Source organism: Pteropus medius, unplaced genomic scaffold, assembly GCF_902729225.1.
Source record: "Pteropus medius unplaced genomic scaffold, Ma_sr-lr_union100, whole genome shotgun sequence".
In the NCBI taxonomy this organism is placed as follows: Eukaryota; Metazoa; Chordata; class Mammalia; order Chiroptera; family Pteropodidae; genus Pteropus; species Pteropus medius.
This window is the reverse complement of record NW_024346062.1, coordinates 12,326,902-12,351,484: the sequence shown is the minus strand read 5'-3', so window position 1 is coordinate 12,351,484 and position 24,583 is coordinate 12,326,902. Positions and strand designations below refer to the sequence as shown.

The following is a 24,583-nucleotide window of genomic DNA, read 5'->3' as shown; positions in this document are numbered from 1 at the left end:
TGTCCTTTTGGCTAAAGACGCCTCTTCACATTCTTGACATTTCTAGTAGAGCCTGTATGATCTAAGCCAGGGCTGGAAGGGTTGAAATTCTAAGGTTGGCTTAGAACTATGCATGGCTTACTTCAGAGCCCTGTGTCACTGTGTTCATTAGTTTAAAATCCCCATTAACCCTTCCCTTTCACATAATAATTGTCTTCAATATTATTTCACATCAGAACTCAGATGGACATACTGTTTTTTTCCCCTACTTTAAACATTTAAGGAGGACTTTTAAAATGGAATTTCAAAATTAGGATTACTTAATCATTGTATGTTTTTAAAGGACCACATGTCAAGATTGTCTGTTCATTAATTTTTGCCCATGATAGATTATTAATGTAAAGAACATTATTAAGTGCACATAAAAGTAATTCTGTTGCTGCTGGCTGATACTACATGAACACATTTCTATAATTTATAGTGGTAAATAATGTATCTGATGCTTAAATTGCTTCAGAGACAGAAAAACGTGATAAGTAGGAAGCTAGTTTCCTGGATAAATAGGACACATTTGACAATTAGCATGTATGTTTTTAAACTAAAAACATTTTATGTCTAAAAACAACTGATAGTTCGGGAGGTCTTTTACCTGCCCTGTGCTTTCAGCACCATCATAAAACCGTGAAGCACAGGCATGAGACATTTCGAACTTTAAATATGATAGTACTTTGTTTGCATAATTGCAGCACTTTTTGTCATTCTCTGAGAAGTTTCTACACAAGGTTTGATGTCATAGTGTGACATGTATTTTTAAGACAGTTATCACATCATACTGGTTTGCAGAGGTAAGACTTGTTGACTGTCTCATACTATAACTTATTTGCTATTACTGTGTCCTATCTCTGAAGAAAAATTAAGTTGTGATTAAAGTTGGCAAGTAGTTGTTTTTTAAAAAGAAAGTCCTTACCTCCATATTTCAGGTACCTATGACATTTTTCCCCTGAATATGCATATTATAGTGGAAAACTTTAAGCCATTATGAATTTTTATATGTTTTATATATACCAAAGGGTCACAGATGGTAGAAAGATTTGTTACCATGAGGTAGTGTAGCATTTTGTGATTATAAAATTAATCTGTCTCTAAATCTGTTTAAAGAGTTTTTGCCATCTAATGAGCAATATAAATTATTAATATTTTCATGTTCTTGGGGACATTCACAGCCATAATTTTACCAACACAGCTGTTTGACCCAGTGACATCATGTTTTGCATATTTTTGCATTTTAATGAGTTAGTCATTTAAAAGGTTACAAAGAAACCATAACTCATAAGTAATTAAATTATTTAGCAGAAGAAGTATGAGAAGATCTTCTGACACAGGTCACTGTGGGAAGGGAAATTCATAGCTTTACTAAGTTGCACCTGTTTGTTAGGAGTTTTATTTATATAGAAGCGTTTCCTTTAGATTATGAAATGATTTTACTTTTTAAAATATCTGAATGTATATAACGCGAATATACATGCACACATACAGACATCCCAAAGCAGTACGTTTGCATTGTGATGGAGTAATTTTAAATACTACTGTTAACACAAACACAAACATAGCTTAATTTAGGGTTTGTCATTCTTAAAAGTCTAGCTAAACTGGTTTTAGAAATATTTTATCATAATGCTTTCTCCTCTTTTTCCTTTTTATATTCCTTTTTCTCTTGAAGAATAAAACAGACATTTTAGGGATTTGTACTTAATTCTGTTTTGGAATTTTCTATTGAATGGAAATAGCTTAAAAGGTGATTTGTGAGTCTAGCACTGTACCTAGCAGAGTGCTTGGTAAATAGTAGCTGCTTATTAAATATTTGTTGTTTGAAATCAGTGTTTAATGAATTACTGACTCAGTAAATACTTCAGATCTTTCATTATGTCCCCATCCTTGCAGATGGACTTGAGAACCACAAGCAAAGCACTAATATATTATTGGAAAAAAAATATATTTTAAACATGATATTTTAATTAGGAATAAAAGAGAAAGGTGGGATATTTTAAGATAAAGTGAATGTATGTATCATGGTTTTTAAGCCGATTTTAAGAGTAACTTAAAAACTTAAACATATGTTTGTATGATATCTGTTTGGGCCAAAGTGATAATATTTTGAAAAACCATGTTTCCACCACCTATAGCTTGATAGCTGCAATATTTACATCATTTTATAGTGGATTTTAATAAGTTAAAGGAACTTTGGACTTTCATTCAGCACTCTTAAGCATAAAAGCGTAACTAGCATGCAGAACAGTAAAGTTCGTAAGATAACTTTGTCCATCCAAGTCTGCTTGGGACCACCTAATAAAGGAGGTGTGTCTCTAAGGTCTCCTATATCCATTTAGGGATTTTGATCAGTCATTAACTGGGTAACAGTTGTAGCTGGTTACTTCTTTTTAGTTTAATGTGTAAATGTATGGGTGTATGTTTGTGTCTTTTTATAAGAATGTAAAAGATTTCATAATGCTACAGTATTAAGTCATATTTCTGTTCTTGATAATGAATAGTAAATGTTTTTATAATGCCATCGTATATTTACAGAATGCTTTTTATAAGGTATTGATGAGTAGAAGAGAAGTTTGTAAAGTTTAAGCAACATAATGTTCTAAAACCTAGAAAAAGTTAGAAGCAGAGCAGGCGAAAATATGGGTAAGTGCAAAGCGAATGTTTTAAAATAAATAGCACTTGGATGACCTGAGATGTCAGAACCAGAGACAAGGGTGTGTGTTTGTCAATATATCCTTCATGTTTTACAGACTCCTAAGGGAACAAGGGAAGATACAATTTCACCTTTTCTGTGCCAAAACATTTTAATTATATCTTCTTCCAACTACAGCGGTTCAGTAACCAAGGAGCTGACATTGATGCATGTGTTGATAAAGCTGCAAACATTCAAAATGAGATTAACAAAGATTTTGAGCAAAGGGTGACAGCTAATTTTGCACAGTTTTCTGCATCTAATTCAGGCCAGCGTAATAATAGAATATTTTATAACTGTTTTGTTATTCAAAAGGACTTTTATGATGCATTTATGTTTGTGGATATCTTTGTATCATACTCAAGAATTATCTGTCTGTAGCTTAAAACTATTTGCATCTATGTTGTAACCCTGAAACAATGTTAAAGGGAAAAAAATCCTCATAAGTTTTATTTTTTATTTTATTTTATTTTTTTGTAATCATACTTTATTCTTGGAACTCTTTGCCTTTACCTTAATTTATCTCAAGGACACTAACAGGGAAATGTATAGGGCTAGCAAACATATATTTTCTAATATTGCTTAGTATACACTAATAACATCGCCAAGAAAAGTTATATTCAACTATTTAATTAATAAAACTGTAGTTTCTTTATGTTCTTGAGCTCCTTTGAGCACATTTCAGTTTATTTCTTTTCTCTTCTGTTCTCTACTTGAAGGCAGCTGACAGTCTTCTTTCACTTTTCTTTTTGTTTGTGAAATTTTTTTTTTTTTTTTTTTTTATCCACTCACTTCTCCATCTGCTTTCACTTTTGTTTGCTTGGGCCGTCTCTCATCCCAACTTGATAATGAGGAATGCAGTGTGACCCTGACCTCTATCAGCCCATGCATGACCTTCTGACTCTACCATATAACCTTTGACCTTCTCTTTGACAGCTTGATTAATTACCCTGTGTTATGATTTATGAGTAAGTGCTATGTAAAAATAATAGACAACAGGTGGTCCTCTGAAAACTTTTTGTGGCATGTTTTCTTTTACTGACTAACTTGATGAGCTATTTGAAGTTGGAAACTTATTGGGATAATCTATGTTGGGCCATATTATGTTATTTTTATACCATGGAATACAACATTAGAATTTAGGGAGCTACAAGTTGAAGCATGATTGTGACAAACATTTTACAAAATATTAGCAGGGTGCTGTTACCTAAATGCATATTGGGAAGAAGCACAAAACGGAGTCAAGTGACATTTCAGGCGTTTCAATCCCAGGTCACGTCTTGAGAAAATTGCTGAAATAATGGAGGGGGCATTTTTCAAGCAGAGCTGCAGTTCCAACAGCTATGTTTACTTTAACGCTTCACTAGTGACTTCTGATTGGTTGTCATGACCTCATCTCACTGTTGCACCTAGGATGTTGCAACAGTGACATATACATACCCTTCCTGTGAAAAAGATGAGAGTAAACACAACATACATCTTTCAGAAAAGATGAATGGACAGTGGTTTGTTCATTTTAACCATGGGTAGATGTAGTTTATAGATAAAACACCTTGAGTTTCATTTCCCTCAAGGATGAGCACCTATCTTCTTTCAAACCAAGCAGATAGAATGCCAAACTTGAAAAATATGATTGATAAATCTGTGTGAAACAATCTCTTACAGAGCCTTGAATGAAGACCAAAACTGATAGTTTCATAGGTCAAAGGATTCTACTCTGGCCCCTGACCCCTTTGGTCACATGTGGCTTGCAGTATTGGAAGGTTAATATGCAGAGCTGAGCATTTTTAGCTAATTTTTTTATTTAGCCAACCACTAGAGATTTGAAAAGATGTAGAATTTGCTCCTATTTTTCATTTTCTTCATAATTAGTAATTCATAAGTAGATCAACGTGGATAAATCTTCAGTTTTAGCAAGGTTTCCTCTGGGGTCAAAAGTACATTCTGTTTTCAGTCAGGCATTTAAAAATCATGTCTGTTTGTAGAATCTTCTTGATAAGTACATTTCTATACTGATTTAATTTTTTTTAGTAAGATTTCCTCTTTGGTTCTTTGTGTTTGGCATCACCTGTCTGTTTTGGACCTCTCTGACCTAAGCCATCATTTGTTGATTGAATGATAAATGAACTATTATTTATTAGTAAGTGCATCTATAGACTTCAAAGTAAAAAGGCCCGGAGGCCTGTGTATTCTGTTTAAATTGCTGCAAGTACTTGTGCTAAATAAAATTCTATGTCTAGCAATAAAATTTTGAGGTTTCCTGATTAAGAGCTCATGGTTTATAGCTTATAGACACAAGTCTGAAAATTAAACTACAGTTATAGCTATAAGGAGATACAAAATTCAGTGAGATAAATTAAAGAAATAATGCTTACTTTTACCGTTGTCTGTCCTATTACCAATGTCTATCCTATTACTTTCTTGATCTTCTACTGGACTGTGCAGTCAAACATAAGAGTTAATTAACAACTTTACGTATGCTTTGTCTCTTGAAATTTTGGGTATTGGAATTGATTTGGGTTAATCATTTTGAAAGATGCCAGAAGTTTTATTTATTTAGTTGCAGAATTTTAGATAATCAGTTTGATCATTTTATCTTGTTAAAGATAACATAAGTCTCCATGTGTATTTGAAATGACCTAACTTAATCTTTTGAGAAATTTAGCATGCTTAAGGAATAATTAAGTATAAAAGAAATACTTCAATATAAAATGTTTAAGATTCTAAGCATTAGAAATGGAGGCCTCCTTATTAGGATGGCAATGTACAGTTCTTTTATGATATTGTATTTGATGCCTGATTTTATAGAGTAGTTTTATAAAATTTTATGGGTACATTTGTTAGAGGTCAAACTAGGATCTTTTTTTTCTTTTACTTATTTATGTGTGTACTGATTGAGTTACTAAGAATAGGCAGAATTAATTTTTAAAATGGTATTCTGATTTCTTAAAATATAAACTGATATTATTCTACCAAAAATGGTTAAATTTAACACTGGTATGTGCTCTGCTTTATTTACTTTAACTATTTGCTTTGACTCCTTGGTTTCCATATATTAATGTTGACATGGCAAAAATCTTTATAGCTTTATTCTATAAAGAGATTTGTTTGACAGTGTTTATATGTGACAGAGGGAGGAAAAGGTGAAGTTTTACTGCATATCTATGATTAGAGCATGTAAATGGGATAGTTAACTTTATTTTGTTTCTCTAGCTTTCTCCTACTCATTATAAAATGGTTATGAATGGTCTCCATGAATATTGCATTAATTAATCTATCAGGAAAGTTTTAATTGAAAAATGTAAGGTTTTTACGGGATGGTAATTGAATTCGCAACAAAGACATTTATTAAAATTAGCTCTCATTTCTGCAGAAAATGTTTCTGAATATTTCTTGATTGTTATTTCATTAATTAAATTGGCAGTTTGAAATATCTAAATGATATAATATTTTCTAAATAATTCAGGTATTTAAAGAGAAACATTTATCGTTGAAATCTAAATAATAAAAATTCTTTAATTGATTTATATAGTGGTGATTTTAAAATAGAATCATTTTTCATCTGTTGATGCCTCAGTGAAAAATTGACATTGTGTCTTTATAAAATTGGACAAATGAGTCATGTAATTTTCAGTTACATAATCAATAACTTAGACAAATACTACTCCTTTGATGATTTATGTGTGTCTGTTTTTTTATACTTATTTAGATGGGACACATGAAATTTCAGAGTTCATTTAAAATCAAATAGGCACAAAAATTTTTCAATCCATGATTCCTAAAAATTGAAGTTAAAAGTTCTACTCAAATTAACCTTTTATGAAAATATTCTTTCTAGTGGTTATAAATTAGAGTAAGAGTTTGGTAATTCTGGTGACTATATATTTTGTCTAAAGAGTCTGCCTTCACTGGGAATTCAGTCGTTTTGCAAAGAAGATGCTCATGTTCTATCAATTTATTAAAGTCCCACTTCGTTACCACGTTTGAAATTTTTCTAGTTATCATTAAAACATAGTATATCACTGTTTTCATTTTTAAGAATTCTAAGGTTCTGTTTTGGGCTTGCTAACTCTAATGTGCGTGCGTGCGTGCGTGCGTGTGTGTGTATGTGTGTGTTTAAAGTTCAATTCACTCAGAGAAGGCAGGGAAGAACATGACAGGAGACCACTTACTCATGGAACAGAATCTAGTAAGGAGGCAATTTTCTTTTTGGCCTATGGTGACCTTTTTTGAGTACATTCCTTATACCAAAGACAGTGTACTGAATGCCTCTATTTCACCCTGTTTAGCAGAGTGCAACAGTGTTCTTTAACTTACTTTTGGTGGGAGGAGAAGTTATAGCTGAAATTTGAGAAAGGCGTGAAAAGTTGTAAGAGGCACAAGGAAGAGGGGTAGGAACTTCCTTCAAATGTGATTTTAATAACTAGTCAAGTGTGTCCAACTGTAGAAAATCACCAAGTGACAATCTGTCTACCTGACAGTGATCACAATGAATTACAAGACTTTTGAATAGCTATACAGATTAGAATAAAGCAGGACCAAATAAAATATCTTTTGTTGGTAAAACTTTGACTTAACAGCTAAGAAACTGAAAAAAAAAAACAAAAAACCTCGTGCTTTGATGTAGAACATTTAAATTTAAAATCTTGTAAAGTATCTTATAAGCCTTTCATGAAGAGCTATTTATGTAAAAGTTTTATTCGAACACGTATTGAAGAATATGTGGTACTGTTAATCAATTTGGTATATATTGTAGTTTTCATATATGTAAAACAATTATATCTTAATTAACATGGTGTTAGACAATAATATCATCTGATTGGGGATGTGGAGAGAGTTGAAATAATCCTAGTAAAGTTTGTACATAGTTTATAAAATCAACTATTAAAAAAAAACAACTACATGCAGCAATGTAGCACATTTAAAAATAAGATAATTTAGTCTATGCTAATATTAATTCATTATTACTGCTATCAGTTTTTTTTAATCGCCTTATGATTAGTTTGGCAAAAGAATTAGATTTTAAACAAAGGAGAAGATTCTACATATATGTTTTAGAAACATATATCTTTTCTTTTTTTTTAGTAAAGATGATTTTTAAAGCTTTATTTTCCATTGCTCTAAAGTTTTTTCATAATATAAAACATGTTTTAAGAATGACCTAACAGATCATTCAAGGCAAAATTGGAACACCCACAGTACAGAATTGAATAGAAAAGACAAGATACATAATACCTTAAAAAATTTGTGTGTGTGTGTGTGTTTTTGTCAGTGGTAATTGTCTACCTTTCTCCAATTTCTCATGGTTAGAATATTCCATCAGTAATAACAATATAAATAATACAGAAATTTTTGTATTATTGCTAGAATTAAATCAGACAGAAAAACAAGTTTTTAAAACTTTTTAAAAAGTTTAATAGCTCAATAAGCTGTATTTTAAACTTTGGAACTTGTCTCCTAGTACCTGTTCATTATAAAGAGAGATATTTATGGTAGTTAGAAAATGAAAGAAACTTCAGGATTAGCGAGTTGCTTCCATACATTATAGTAAGGTCTTTTGTTTTATGATTTTTGCGACCTGAAATAAGAGAGGTAAAAAAAAAAAAAAAACCAATCCAAGGTACACAGGTGGAGATTATATATTTCTGATAACATAGATATGTAAATCTGGAGAATGTTAGATTATATTTATTCTTTTTTATCATTCAGACAAAGAAAAAATGCTTATTAAGGCACAAATGTAAAGGAAAGAAAATCCAACAAAATGCAGTTTGAATTGTAGAACTTCAGTTTCAAAGAGGTTACTTTCTCAAAATATCTATTATAAATATTAATGTGGTTTGAAAGTGTATTTTTTTTGATAATTTATTTCAGTCATTTTGGGGTCTGGAAGATATGAAATACTTTTTTTAAAATTTAAGCTTTATAGCTTTATGTTACAATTACATCTTTTTGTTCTTATAGGTAATATATACTTATTTACACACAATATAAACAAACAATTTTAAATGATTTTCTTTTAGAAAAATTAAAACTATAATTTTTTATAATGGAATATTTTAATAAACGTGCAAATATATTAAATAACATGGAATTTTAAAAACTTTTTATGAATTGAAATGATTTCTAGGATTAAATTATGCTGTCTTCTTTGCTTTCAAAACAGGAAGGATATGGTGTAATAGTACTGAATCCCAATGAAAACTATATTGAAGTAGAAAAGCCAAAGATACGTGTAAAATCATCTTCTGATAGTTCATATGAACCAGCAGAAAAACGGGAAAGAAAAGATAAAGTCTCTAAAGAAACAAAGAAGCGACGTGATTTCTATGAGAAGTATCGTAACCCTCAAAGAGAAAAAGAAATGATGCAGTTGTATATCAGAGTAAGTAATAACTAAGGCCATTACTTCCCTTCATTATTTTCTTTATGTTTTGTTTCACATAAATTACTTCTTTTTCAAAAAGAAAATGTTAATTCTTTAAGTTTTAATCATTTATTTTTCATGGGTGTTACCTAAATGAAATGTATTGTTTTTTATTCAGAATTACGAACATATTATTCTTATATCAGTGTGATATTTTATATAAGTCTCAAAAGCAATTAATAATGCACCATAAAAAACATCAGTCTTCATCTTAGGTGGTGATAGTTTTATTGCATTGTTTTCCTACAAGCAACCATCCATCCACAGTGTCTCAGCTTAACTTCTGAAGGCAGATGGGAGAAAGAAGAGTAATTAATATCTTAATAAATATTTAAGCTAGAATAGTTTAGAGAAAACGTAATGAGGGAACTCTTTCCTTTGCTCTTTTCTTACCCAGAGAACCTTTGCACTTTGTAATGCTGGCAGCATGAAATCATTGTAGCTGTACTGCCCAAGGAGTTCTAATTCTGTAGGGGGCACAAACAATTTTATTTGCACTTCGACATTCTGCTTGATATATATACTGTGCATTCTATATATGAGACAGACTCATGCAATTTTCAAAGCCCTTATTATGGATGCTAGAAATATAATTTAATAGTAAAGCATGTCAAAAATGCTACTGGATAAGTAAAGTAGTAAATTGATATGTTCTTCAAAAGTGAGCAATTCAGAACATTTAAACAGACATTAACATTTTATAAATTATACTGTAAAATAGTAGTATAGTTTGAGATTATTCAGCTTGAGCTATTTTTACATTTACTTTAAAAGCTCATTAATAAAATATTTCATACCACCTTTGAGGGGAAATACATGGCTTTCAAAATTATTTTCTTTAATATATTTCTAGTTCAAGGCATAATTACTACACTTTGGGGAATTGTACTCCACATATTCAAGACATTTGATTATAGGTCAGTCTGTTGAGTAAGTTATGATAGGTAAGCAGTAGTGAAAGCAGCATATAAATTCTCAAGAGCCCAAAATATGTGTCCTCACCAAGAATACCCAAATCATGTCAAACAATGAGTCAAGCAAAAGTTTGGCAGATTACATTTAAATTTCTGAAAAGCATCTTATTAATATATTATTTGAAAAACAAAAATAATTATTAGACATGGAATCAATAAGTAGCTTGCTTGTTCCAGTGCATTTGTATTCCTGCCTTTTCTATGACTGCATCAGGGTCATTATGTCACCTTCTTTATCAGTCGTCCTCAGCTTCCTACTATATGATCCAGTCTGTCAACCACCATCTTATGATAGAGTTTTAAAGAAACTACCTCTAATATCCAGATTCCAAATAAGAATTGTATAAGGTTTTTTTTTTGAAATGTACAAATCATTAAAAGCATTCACTTGCCTATGTAAAATTCACACAAAAAGTGATTTTGTGTATTGTTTTTTATTGCTTCTTAAACACTTTTATTTGCCTACGATGTGTTCAGATTAAACAGCTATTTGTGACATGTCTAGTAAGTTTTGATCTCTTTTCTATTTTCTCTTTATTTTGTCTTTTGTTCTCTTGTATGTGTGCATTTTCTTTATTCTGTTTTTCACATCTATTTAGTTTATCCCTACCTCAATTTTTTTCTTATACCAAGAGAAAAAATCTTTTTATGTTGCTTCATTGTTAAGATCTGCTCTCTTTCTCTTTATTGTTTTTCTTTAATTCTTTGATCTCTTTTATACTTCTGCTTTTATACTTCTATATTTTTACTTCTTTCCTTCACATGTCTTTTGCCTCTTTCTTTCTTGTCCCATTTCACTCACCAGTCTGGGTTCCCATCGAAAGCACTAAAAGGCAAAAATAAACTCATGTAGGTAACAGAACTTTATATCTGATAGTCTTAGTTATTAAATGTTATTTTCCTTAATAAACAACTTTCTCTTAAAATCTTCCAGAATTGTGCAAAATAGCAGAGTTAAGCTGATAGTTCTCAGACATACTTCTATATAGTAAGGCATGATCCTATAGTAGGAAAGGGAAGAATGCTTCATTTTGTGTAATGTGCGTTAGTTAATTCTTAGGTAATTTTGATCCTTCTGAAAAGTGACTGCTAGTACTCTTCTTCCCTCTACGTATCTCCAAATAACAAGTGTTTGTAATTTTCAGACACAGAACATGCTATGTGGTAGGGATAAATTAACTTTTATTTATATACTTCTTAAACATTTACATTTTGAAATTGATTATTCTTTGGAACAACCTCGTGAGGTAGATATATCAAATTTTATCCTTATTTTATAATTAAGGAAAGTGCTACACAAATGGTCCATTTTTGTCTGGGACCACATAACTAATAAATGGTAGAACTAAGTTTTGAAACCAGGACTTCTAATTACTGTACATTCTTGCTCCCTTACTTGAAACCACAGTGTTGTAAGTGGTTAGGAAAAAAAATATGTATCCAAAATTTGAAAATTAAACCAATTATGATAAAATCATGATATGATATAGTAAACTATCTGATGATTATGTATATTTTTGACCCATTATTATTTAACAGACACTATTAAATATCTATTATGATTTTATATATAATATATATTTATGACATATAAGTAATTATAAATATATATTGTATTATATATTAAATACACTTTTTCTATTAATAAGATCACTAATATTGATCTAATTTTACAGATGAGGAGACTGTGGATAAAACTTAGCAATTTTCCCAAGGTCACACAGTTCATAATATAAGCTTCATGAAGGCAGGGACTTCATCTCTTTTGCTCACTGCTGCATTCCCCAGAGCCTAGAACAGAGCCTTCGTAATAAATATTTGTAAAGCAGAACTTTCACAATAAATTTTTATTTGAAAATAATGTGGTGTAGTCAGGATTAAAATTGAAAACCACTACTGCTTTTCTTAAAATATGCCCTCCATTCTTAAAGTATGCTACTTGATTTTCTGTGAGAAAACATTCAAACAAACAAACAAACAAACCAAAAAATTACATTTTTGGTCCCCTACCTAATACAAAGGCTGAGAATACATTCCAAAAATTAATGATAAAAAAGTCAGTATGTCAAGATTTATTTGATACCTTGATGTATACATTTTCATCCAAATGTGTAAATATGAGATATCCTGTTTTCCTTTTTAGCTACATCATCGTGGTGCTAAAATTATGGATAAAAATGGAAATATTTCATGCTGACCAACTGCCATTTCTGCTTTACATTGTTGCTGATAAGAATCCAGCCAGGCTGCTGAACTTGCTCTCCTCCGTATACCCTTTATGCTTTATGGGATCTGTAACCTGGCTTCCTCCTGTTCTTTCCCTTAATCCAAATTCTATCTATGTGGTAGTGCCAAGCTGATTCCCACCTTTTCCTCTCACCATAATCAGTGACTACTCCTTACTATGACTCATGGATGCTATCATGATTAGTTAACTTATATGGAATTGATCATGCTATTTTGAGATGTTGCTTGTGGTTTTGTCTCATATTATTATTACCAATTTATCTTTCACACCTGTCCAACAAATCTCCCCACCATCTTCTAGATCTTTTAGTATGCTTTATAGATTTTGGAATTGCATGTCAGTCCTTAAGAATAAGCTGATACGAGCCAGTTGTTCCAGCAGTACAGAGCATACTGTGAGGAAGTTGGGTACTGATACTAAAGTGACTCACTTAGACTCCAACCCCCTGGAAGGAGACTAAAACAGAAAGACTAGGCCTTAATCTTGAAATACCTGGATAATATGACCTGCAGTGTAGAAATAAGGGTTATTCTGGTATCAAACTGGAGCATAAGAGGACAAGTACTCCAACTAAAGAAGAAGATAGAAGAACTTTACAGTACATAGGTACAATATAGGCAAAAGTGATTTGGTGCTGATCTATGTAATACTGGGTTGAAACTGCTCAAATATCTCTTCCCTAACAGACTTAGTTGTAGGCTGTGGTGATAGGAAGTAAAGAAGAAGGCTTAGACTCAGAACATTAAAAAAAAAAAAAAAATGCTGAGAGTGGAGAGGGGAAATAAAATTATATGGCCACACAAGGAAAAATCCAAATGTAGAGGAGACATACACAGAATAGGAATCTTGGCAGAGCCTGGCATTACACATTGAAGATACTCAAATATTTATGGATTGATTGCTTGTTGACATCCATCACAAAAATCTTATTCCTTAACATATGAGATATTTTGTGTCTAGTTTTCTAACTGATATTTTCAGCATTCATGTGAATTTTTGCAATTATTCAGAAACAGCCAACTCTGATAAACTGAAGCTTTCTTTGAAAAAATATGTTTCTGAAGTTCTGACTTGGGTTATGTCCAAAATATTGGTGAAGGCTAATAAATATCCTGTCTTCTCTTTTGTACCTCTTCTCTTCTGTGCTGATGCCACTAGAGTCATTATATCTAGTGTTTTAGCAACAAAAATCAATTTATTTATGTTATAATCAATTGTTTAATCTCTGGAACCATTTTATTTTCCTAAAATATCGAAGTATTTGAATTTTCTTTTTCTCTGGCATCTAGTAAATAGCCAAAATCTCCTTTCAAATTTTTACAACTATCTAGTACCCATGGGCAGAATTAAAATAGAATTCAGGTCTAAAACTTTAAGATTAGCAAGGTATAATTTTATTTTACTTATTCAATGAGTATAAATAGACATAACTAACTATTGGATTATGGAGCACATTTCTAATGCATTAGGAGTGGGCCTTGAGAGATCAAAGTACTTACTGTTTCATGTGGCAACTTTCCTTAAATATGAAATAATGTACTTTCTGGCATATATTATGGCTTTAATATTAAGGGGATTGATTTGGTCTAGGCAATAAACATCATGTCAGACATGCCTGGCAGGAAAACCTGCTTAATATGTTTTGTAATAAGACGGAATTTTTTGTTCTCAAAAACATCTGCCAACCGAATTCAAGAGTGAAGACAGAAAATGTCATCAATTTAGTGGTAATCCTATAAATTTAGTTTCCTTTTGAGCAACACATATCAAGAAACACAAAATTTCCAGCATTAATCACCACTGGTTATAGTACTTTGTAAAATGATGAAACAAAAACATTTTATTTTTATATAATGTGTTAATTAATTCATAATGAATTTTAATATTTCAACTGATAAAATTTTAACAAGCATCTTGCCAACAGATCATTTTTTAAAGCATCTGTTTTTTAATGTGTTGGGTTGAGAACTGAGTCAAATGGCTAAATATGTACATATATTCTTTTTAAAAACATATTTCCACCCCCATAATTATAGATACACTATTTTTCCCCTTAGACCACCAGGGGCTGCTGCTGTTCATATTGGGTTTTGTGTTCCTCAGAAACTGAATACCCCCATCATGCTACATCTTTTCTTTCTTCCTCTTTTCCCCCATAGCCCAAAATCTTTTAAAATATAACTAAAAAGAAGAAAAAATGAGTTTAGCTAGTGACTTAATAATCTATGTAAGAATTTATTATTTTAAACATTTTCTACATTCCAAGGCATGTAGATTTTTCCACGTTAACTTAAAACTTGGAGTCATTGAAGGCAGATTGTAATAACTATTTTTACTTCCTGTTTTTATTGTCTGAATAACATTCAGAATCATATCTATTATGGAAAGATACTGTGCAGGTGAGATTAAAAGTACAGAGTCCAATAGACCTGAGTTTGAACCCTAGTTCTTCCACTTAATATAGTGTGATTTAAAACATGTTAACTTCTCTACACTTCAGTGTTTTCTCTGAAAAATGGTATAATTATATATGTAACATGAACATTGTATCTGGCACATGGTCTTGGGAATTCAAGACCAATAACATTCTGTCTTCTGTCAAGTTCAGAATTAACTGAGAAAGAATCCAATCTCAAGGTACCAGCCATTGTACCTTTTGGTACCTAGTACCAGAAGTAATATTCCTGTCTTACCTTCCTGAGTTTCAAACCCAGTGAGTAGTATGACATACAAATCAGACAAATGGAAATCAAAACACCAGCCTTATTAATTGGTAAGTTTCAACAGGAAAATACGGCACAGATCCATGGCTAAATTTAGACTTCTTAATGTATTCCCCCCTGAAATGAATTTCTGTCTATCTTCCAAACATCCCTTTTGCCTTTCACATGGTAGAAAGCAAGTCAGAATACATTCTTCCTGCAAGTAGATTTGAAAGATGCCCAGAAGGGCTGAGTCTAGTATGCTCAGTTTCTTCTCCCAAATGTACTAATCAGATAAGTCACTCCACCTGTAGGAGAAAAAGGGTGAAGGATGGGGAAAGCTGAAGTGGCTCCATATGAGGCAAGAGAAAAGTGGTTCCCGCCTGACAAAAGTGAGCCCCTAATCGAAGATCACTATTATTACTACTTTCAACTTCTAATAGCTCAATAAAGCAATATTAATATAATTATTAAACATTCGCTTAGAACAAATAGACGAACAAATAAAATGTCTCCTAAAGCATACTTAATTTCTTCATTTTATGGTTTTTATTTAAAAAGGAAGTGTGATCAAATCTAACTACAGAGAACGTGGCCACAGAATTGTTTAATTTTAAAGCATTAAAAAGGTCATAATTCTGTTTTAAATCATCAGAAATCATTTTTTATATTTTCATGTTTCATGCTACCAAATCCTAGTAAATGGTAGACTTTTTGATGAACGAATATTTAAATAAATGTTTGCTTACATGAACCTGAAAAGCAAAGGAGACAGACCTTTCATTATATCAATCTATCCTTTGATCTTGACTAGCATGAAGTCGAAAGAACTATGGTGTTATGTATAGTATGACTGAAGTATGCTAACACTCAGAAAATTTGTATGTTGTTCTATGAACCCAAATAACAGCCATAATTAAGTGTACCAAGCATTCTTTGTTTTTTGTAAAAACAAGCCAAAAATGAAGAATTAGAAATCAGTAATGTAATTAGATATTTAGATTTGGAACAGAAATTATATAAAGACCAAATCTCTGCATTTATGGATTATGGTTGGCTATTGACCAATTTTGGTTTGGGGATTATGCCATAAATATGATGTAGTAGAAAGAATAATTTCAGAATCAAAGAAATACATGCTATGATCTTAATTTTGACATGAGTTGTGACTTTGGGTGAGTCACCGCTTTGACTTTTTAGAATCTTCATCTATAAAATAAGATAATCATAGCTATTAGGCTGTTGTGAGGAATGAATGAGGTAAATTAACATATATGAAAATAATACCTGCTATTCAGTATATTTGCTTTCTTTTCTCTTCCCTCTCTACACTCTTATCCTTGGGAAATATGGGAAGAATTAGAACTGAATAAGATCTTAACCAAATGACTTATGATCAATGCTTCTGAGACTTTTAGGTCTCAGAACCCCTTTTACATGCTTAAACACTATATAGGGCACTATAGTGTTTCTGCTTATAGGGATTATAGCTACCGATATTTATAAAAAAAAAAAAGATAATTAAAACAGAAAACGTTATAGTACTCTAAAATAACAATAATAAAACTATTATATAATAACATAATATATTTTATGGGAAATACCTGTATTTTGTAAGATAAAATGCACATAGTGAGACATGTGGCATTTAGAAAAATCTCTTTAATTTCTGGCTTAATAGAAGACAACTTAATTCCTATATGTTTCTGCATTCACTCTCTTGTGATATGTTGTCTTTCTTGATATTTCTATTGAAAATTTGGGCTCGTACAGATGTGCAATTGCAAAAGGAAGGAGTATTTTAATAGCCTTTTCAGATAATTGTGTATATTCTTCTTTGATGCTATACCAACATTCAACAAGAAGTAGTTTCTTAAAGATTAGCTGCTGCAATGACTCTAAAACACATCAATGAGCATTTCATACTGTTTCATGAGAATCCGTTGGCCTGTGTTATGCTTGGAGTGGATCTTTTACCCATGGGTGATTTTATAATATGTACTGGTCATTTGGAAAATATTGTTTTCACCGAGTTATGCAGATCTTCTAAATGTCGACATATTTTATTATGTAGTATCAAAAATCCTGCCTACTAATATTACTACCAAGCTCATCTGCAAAACTTTTAAGAATTGAAACTATCAGGCATATCAGGGAGGATACAAGTATCTTAAAATTTTAATTTTAGCAAGAAAGCTCAATTTTTATCATTAGCAACAAACATTGTCAGTTGTTTTTCTTGAACTGTCAGGTTTACTTTGTTCATTTTCAGGAAAATGGTTTCCAAATACTGAAATCTGAATAATCAGAGTTTATCAGCCTTATTAAAAGTGATGTTCCATTTAAAAAGTGGCTTCTTTAGCTCACAACTCAATAATCGCACAACGATTCTTTCTCCAGATAACCATCATAACATAGTTTGATTTGCAGGTGCCTTATGTATACATTCTAGTTCACATTCAGACTATTAAACAGATATGCTCAGGGATTGAGATTTAATAAAAGTAGTTTTTACTGTTTCATTGACATTTTAAAGCCAAACTTGCCTCTTTTTTCTCTCAGTGAGTATGTGGCAGTGAAGAATAGAATAACTACTAGTATAGTTTGATGCCACTGCTGTGATCCATACTGTCACAGGAACAGTTTATTCTCCCAGCTTTTTAACTGTTCATGCACATGCCAACACAATGAAACAAATAATGTGCTAGTATTATTATGTGGACCCCGTGAAAGTGTCTCAGGAACCCTCAGAGTTTTGCAGTCTACATTTCTTTTCTAGAGTTCAATGATAAAAGGAATGAAAAAAAGTAGTTTATAAGATTAGAATAAGAACCATTTTTTAGTTAATATGTTAGGCAACACGAAACTATGTAAGCTGAAATAGAGAAACTAAAACAGTAGGATAGATTTATTAAGGCATCTTGGGCCTATCTAATGTTAATTCTTCTCTGGACTCAGAGAGCACTGTGTGTAGAGAGCTTCACCTGTTTTCCACCCCACCCCGCTGCATTTGAAACTAAGATGTCAGTCCACACTGACCAGTCCAGTGGAATTTGGAGGATTTAGAATTTGTTTTCTTCTGGTCTTCTCCAGCAATAGAAGGCTCTGAAGAATCACGTTTCTATTTTAGAATGTTAGCAACCACAAGTTTCATTCTTTTCTTTTCCCTAAAATGGATGGCCTCTTGCTTCTCAGGAGAGCTCAGATAGTTATCCCTGCCATCCAGCTGGGGTATAATTTACTGCAATATTCTACTAGTTCTTTACTGGTGTTGTCTCTCTGTTATTAGTACTGTCTCTCTATTTTATGTTTACCTTACTTTGCATTAGACTGATTCCGTAGTGGTTAAGAGCTGGGCGCTGGTGTCTGGCACATGCGTACAGGGTTTTGCACATAGTATTCACTCAAAAAAATGTTAGTTATGATTATCGTAATCATAACTAACATTTGTAATTGATTGTAATTGATTTACAATCTAAGCGACATCTATCCATGACTCCGTTTTTAAATCCATGCTTTTCCTAGTTCTCCAAATTGGGTTCCTCTTATTTCTTGTCTAAGGTAACATGTGACAATAACTGTCTAAAATACAATTGGATTGCCATTCTTCTATTTGGCTTTGATTATGAATATTGGTCCTTGCATTTTTCCAACTTCCACTATCTTCTTGGGAAAGAATGGACACTTTAAAACTCTGCCTCCAACTCCCTCACCCCTAGTTGGAGCCCTTGTATTTCCATCCATTTGTGTAGTTAGCCATAGTTGTTATTTGTTTCTTTATGTCATCCTCACAATTGTCTCATGTATTATCCTGAGTTTACAGATATGTAAAATGACAGAGATGTAAATAGACTTACTCATAGTTATGTACCTAATAAGAGTAACTAAACCAAGGTTTGAGCCCAAGTCTTTCTGACTGCAAAGCCTATTTTCTTCCAACTATACTACATTGCGAATAGTGAACATTTTCTACAAGTGGCTCCCTAAGATCTGTGTGTGTGTGTGTTGTGTGTGTGTGTGTGTATGTGTGTGGATGGATGGATAGATGGATGGATGGATGGATGGATGGATAGATAGATAGATAGATAGATAGATAGATAGATAGATAGATAAAGTAGATCTTGGATTGCAAGGCAATTGCTGCAATAAAAGACAAATAGTGTTTCTCACCATGCAAGAATTTATTCAGAAGTGGATTCTTTAGCCTTTGTCTCAGTAGCTGATGGGGTTGAAGGGAGTTGGGAGGAAAGAGAGGGTGTGTGTATGTATAGGTTATTAGGCAGGGGAAAGGATAAGTGACCATTAAGTAATTCAGATTTAAACTTAAAAGTTAGTTGGAACAGTATTCTTAACATAATCAATTTTAAAATAAGAGGAAGAATATAAATTTGAAAAGCTTGGTGCATTATATGTGAATTATGATGTTAACTATACCTCATTCACTCCTAATGTTCTTTGTTTCTATTTCACACAGGAGAGTGAAAAAATTCCCTCAGAATTCTTGTGCAGATTGCATATATAATAATGCCATCAAAGAAAGGCTATTATTTGTGCATATATAGTTCAGTCAATTGAAGATTACTCAGATTATCATCTTTTTTCATTGATTTTAAAACCTTTTATCACATTTTAACATCTCCGAATTTGGGATGCATCTTAAAAATTAATGGCATATCATGGATTATTTGGCAACTTTTTTCCCCCTTAATGCTACATAAAACAGTGGTATCTTTTAGAATTGATGATATCATAAATGGATGAAATATGGAATAATACAGGACTGCCTCATTGCACAATTCTTAGGGGACATAATTCTTTTCTGGCACCCCCTAGACTTGTGCAGTGTGTGGCCTTATGGGGTAGCTCTAGTAGAGATGATGTGGAAGTTTGTTCTTTTTCTTACATTTAACCCCCCCAAATTGTATAAAGACCACCTGCCTACTGTTTGGCAAGTGATGAACCCTCAATAAATGTTTATTTATTTACTTACATATCATCGTAGTCAGTTATGTTCTTGTGTTTGCCAAAGCAGATTGAGGGCAGGTTTGAATTCCCTCCAGTACTAGATGTCATATCATTGAGAAGAGGTAGATCTCTACTTGGTAAACCCAGATGGTAAGTCTAGGAAGTATTGACTAAGCGATTGGATTAAATAGAGATGTTTGCCACTAAGAGTCCTAATTGTTCGTATAATGCCTTTACTTTTAAATTTTCTTTTGGCACTTTCAAGATACCTAACATAACTATTAGTGTGGTAAAAGTACAATATCAGTTATTGGTTGCATTCCGTTAGTTCATTTATTTTGTACATGTCCCAAGTGCTAGATATTGAAGATAAAAGATGGGAAGAGAATAAAACATAATTTCTTCTCAAGGCACTGTTAAAATTATCCAAGATAACAAATCAATATGTCAAATATATCTTGAAACTGAAGAAATTATATCCTATTATGTGGCACAGCTTTGGATGGATCGCCTTACATTTCAATTCAGTTGAGCACTATTTACAAAATGTCATGCTTACCCTAGCCCGTTGTGAGCTATACAGATAGAAAAGCCAGAATCTCTGTTCTCCAAGAGCTCACTCATAATCTCATGGGGAAACCAAAATATTCTTAAACAACTCTGATATTAGGCAGATTGTGGCATTTTGAAACAGTTCATATGTTGCATTATAGGAATACGAGAGGTAAATTTTATTTTTCAATGGGGACTCGAAGGGTCCTTTCACAGCTATTAATATAGCGTTAATAATAGAAGTCAGATATTAAATACTCAAGTTTAAATTTTTAATTTTAAACATTGAATTTTAAAGTTTGAGAACTATCCTATACATTTTCTTTATTAAATCCAACTTACTGCAATGAGAACCTTAATATTTTATTTTTATGTTTGTTAAATGTATTGGGGTAACATTGGTTAATAACATAAATTTCAGATATACTACTTTTTAATATGACTTCTGAGTACTCTGTTGTGTTCTCCCCACCCAAAGTCTAGCCTCTTTCCATCCCCTTGTATTTGACTTCTTTTCCCTCTTTTTCCTCCCCCAACTCCCCTTCCCTTCTGATAACCACCGTTCTGTTGTTTGTATCTATGAGTCTAAGTTTTTTTTGTTGTTGTTAATTTGTTGCTTTTTTAAAAATTCTATATTCTATATGTAAGTGAGGTCATAAGGTTCTTGTCCTTTTCTCCCTGACTTACTTCACTTAACACAGTACTCGCAAGATACGTCCATGTTGTCACAAATGGCAATACCTGAACTTTTTATGGCTGAATAGTATTCCATTGTATATATGTACCACATCTTCTTTATCCAGTCATTCATCGAAGGACATTTAGGTTGTTTTCATATCTTGGCTATTCTCAATAATGAAGCAGTGAACATAAAGGCACATATATGTTTACAAATAAGTGTTTTCAAATTTTTCCGGTAGATACCCAGAGAAAGGATTACTGGGTCACGTGATAGCTCTACTCTTAATTTTTTGAGGAATCTCTTACTACACCAATTTACAGTGTATGAGGATTCCTTTTTCTCCACATTCTCTCCAACACTTGTTATTTCTTGTCTTATTGATAATAGCCATTCAAACAGGTGTGAGGTGGGATCTCATGGTTTTGATTTGCATTTCCCTTTTATAACTGGTGATGTTGAGCATCTTTTCATATTATCTGTTGGCCTTCTGTATATCTGCTTTGGAGAATTGTCTATTCAGATTTCTGCTCATTTTTTAATCAGATTTTTTCTTGTTGAGTTGTTTGAATTTTTTATATATTTTAGAGAGATATATGTGTTCAGTGCAACTTGTTACTGTGCAAGAGCTTTTTAGTTTGATGTAGTCCCATTCATTTATTTTTTTACTTCCCTTGCCTTTGGGGTCAAGTTCACAAAAACCCCTCTGAGACCAAGGTCCATAAGTTTTCTTCTATGTATTTTATTGTTCCAGGTCTTATATTCAAGTCTTTAATCCATTTTGATGTTAATTTTTGTGTACAGTGTCAGATAGCAGTCTAGTTTCATTCTTTGTGTGTGACTTTACAATTTTTCAATGCTATTTATTGAAGAGACTTTCTTTTCTCCAGTGTATGTTTTTGGCTTCTTTGTCGAAAATTAGTTGCCTATGTATCTGTGGGTTTATATCTGGGCTCTCAATTATATTCCGTTGGTCTATGTATCTTTATTTCTTCCAATGCCATACTGTTTGATTATTGTAACTTTACAGTATAGTTTGAAGTCAGGGCATATGATACCCCAACTTACGAGAACCTCAGGTTTTTTGTGAATTGCTTGTATAAATTATTTTACATGATGTTATATAACATAATTTTTTGTTGAATGTTATAAACTACTTAAAAATTTTGGCATCTTAAAGCAATTAATTTGGTAGATGTTTTGACACATTATGGAAACAGTAATATTTCAATTTTCAGTAATATGGTGATATTTATTCTTGATGTTTCAAATGGTTTTGATTCTATTTGTAGCTCAAATGAAGCTAATTAAACCTATAAGGAGCGTTTCAAAACTGCTAGAACCATTTAATGTCCATTAACTAACTCTTTCCTTCTTTTGCTTGATTCCTTCACCAAATGATCTGTGATATATTTATTTATATCTTTGGTATATTCATTCTTTGTTTAAGAGAAATAATATAAGTCAATAATAATGCATCTAAATTTTTAATAAAGTTTTATGGATCATGAAATACTTTTACTTGCATTTTATTCTTTAGGAAATATAATATGAAGTTGATGATTAGTAGTTTTCATTTAAAACCATTTATTTCTATTTAGGTTTTCACATTTTCTTAATTGCTAATATCATTGATGTTTGTTAGTTCCTTCCTATGTCAGTTTAAATAGTTTTGGTAAAAGATCTAACCAAGCAAGTTTCTTCAAAAAGGATTAAAATGATAAATGAATTAATCTCCATGAAAGTCTTTAAAGGTTCTGCTCTATTGCAAATTAATGTTACCCGTTGGAGTATCGTACATAAGGTAATTTAAGTAGGAGAGTTTCTGAGGAGGTGCCATTCTAATTCTAAAATAACTGTGCTTCTCCCCATATACCTGCCTTTCTTCTTTGCACTCCCCCTGTCCCATGACCCTAACTTGAGGTTTTACTAGAAAATTTTTAATATAAAGTGTTCTCTTTGTGAGAATATTGTAAACTTCATTTGGATAAAGATTCTAAGTTAATCATCTTTTTGTACCCTGTAGCACCTAACATGTTGCCTTGAAGATATATAATATTCAGTACAGTTGTTGGATGGATAAATGAGCTAATTGACTTTACTTTGAGATTTGGCTTTACTTAGACAATGGCCATAGAAAAACTGCCTCTCCTTACCTCTCTGATCTCATTTTCTGTCCCTCTTTCCTTCACTTATTTGATTCTAGCCACACTGGTCTCCCTGCTGTTCTGAAATGCTCCTGTAGTCTTCATATTGGTTGTTCCCTCTACCTGTAGTGTTCAGTCCCTAGATATATTCGTGGCTAAATTCCTGAACTCCTGATGATATTTTCCTTAATATCATCTCAATAGAGGCATCCCTTGACCACCCTAATTAAAATAACAGCCCTGCCCACTCCTCTCCCATTCCCCTTACCCAGCTCTACTTTTTTCTTTAACACTTATTCCCTTGTAACCTATTATATAATTTACGTATTCATTAAATATTGTTTCTTGTCTGTCTCTCCTGTGTGAATGTAAGTTCTGAGGGGACTGGTATCTGTTTTGTCATTAGTATCCCCCCAAGTGCTTAGCACAGTGCCTGATGCAAAGTAGACACTGAGTAAACGTTTTGTGATTGAATCTATAGACTGAAATGTATTGTTTCATTTGGGTTATCATATACTGGTAGGGCTTATATTATCAGCAACTAATCGTATATGGTACTCTGTTTTGCAAGCTCATTATGTGCTAGACTCTGTGCTAAGGACTTTGTCTATGTATCTCATTTTATTCTCAGTTAGAGCACTATATTAGGAATTATTTGCTTGTGTTCTTGTATCTTATACTTAATTAGGTTTCACCCTGTTATATTCATCTTTGTATCCAGTGTCTGGCACATGGTGGGTACCCAAATATTAGTTATATGATGAAAGAGTGAGTGATAATTTTTTATATTTTAACTGTATGGCAAACTTACATTTTTTTTAGGGAAGCCCATAAAATGCAACCTAGTGACCTAGTGCACAAATAAAGGAAATAAATATTTCTTTTAAGACTGTTAGAAACAAAAACTGAAAATATTTAAACATTTTTAAAGAATATATTTTAAAATGTATTTAAATAAGAAAGAATGTGCCATATTTCTTTTAAGCGATATTAAATCTTGTTAATAGGTAGAATAGCAATAGCAACCATTGAGCTAAAAGTATGCACATGGTTGCCTGTTGACCCTGAGGTATTTCAAAAATTTTGAAAGAGTAGTCATAAAAAAATGCTATATTTAAAGATCTAAATATGGTTCCTCTCTCTGTTCAATAGCCATCTGGTTTGTTGCTC

The 24,583-nt window shown here is 32.0% G+C and overlaps 1 protein-coding gene across 6 annotated transcripts in view; it reads left to right on the top strand.

Annotated features, from left to right (window-relative positions):
• Positions 1-24,583, top strand: part of ARB2A (ARB2 cotranscriptional regulator A) — a 356,272-nt gene that overhangs the window by 137,135 nt on the left and 194,554 nt on the right. For all 6 annotated transcript variants that reach the window (XM_039875065.1, XM_039875060.1, XM_039875062.1 and 3 more), the window contains one exon: positions 8,886-9,104. In XM_039875065.1, coding sequence (XP_039730999.1) covers positions 8,886-9,104 — 219 coding nt within the window. The remainder of the gene's footprint in view (positions 1-8,885; positions 9,105-24,583) is intronic.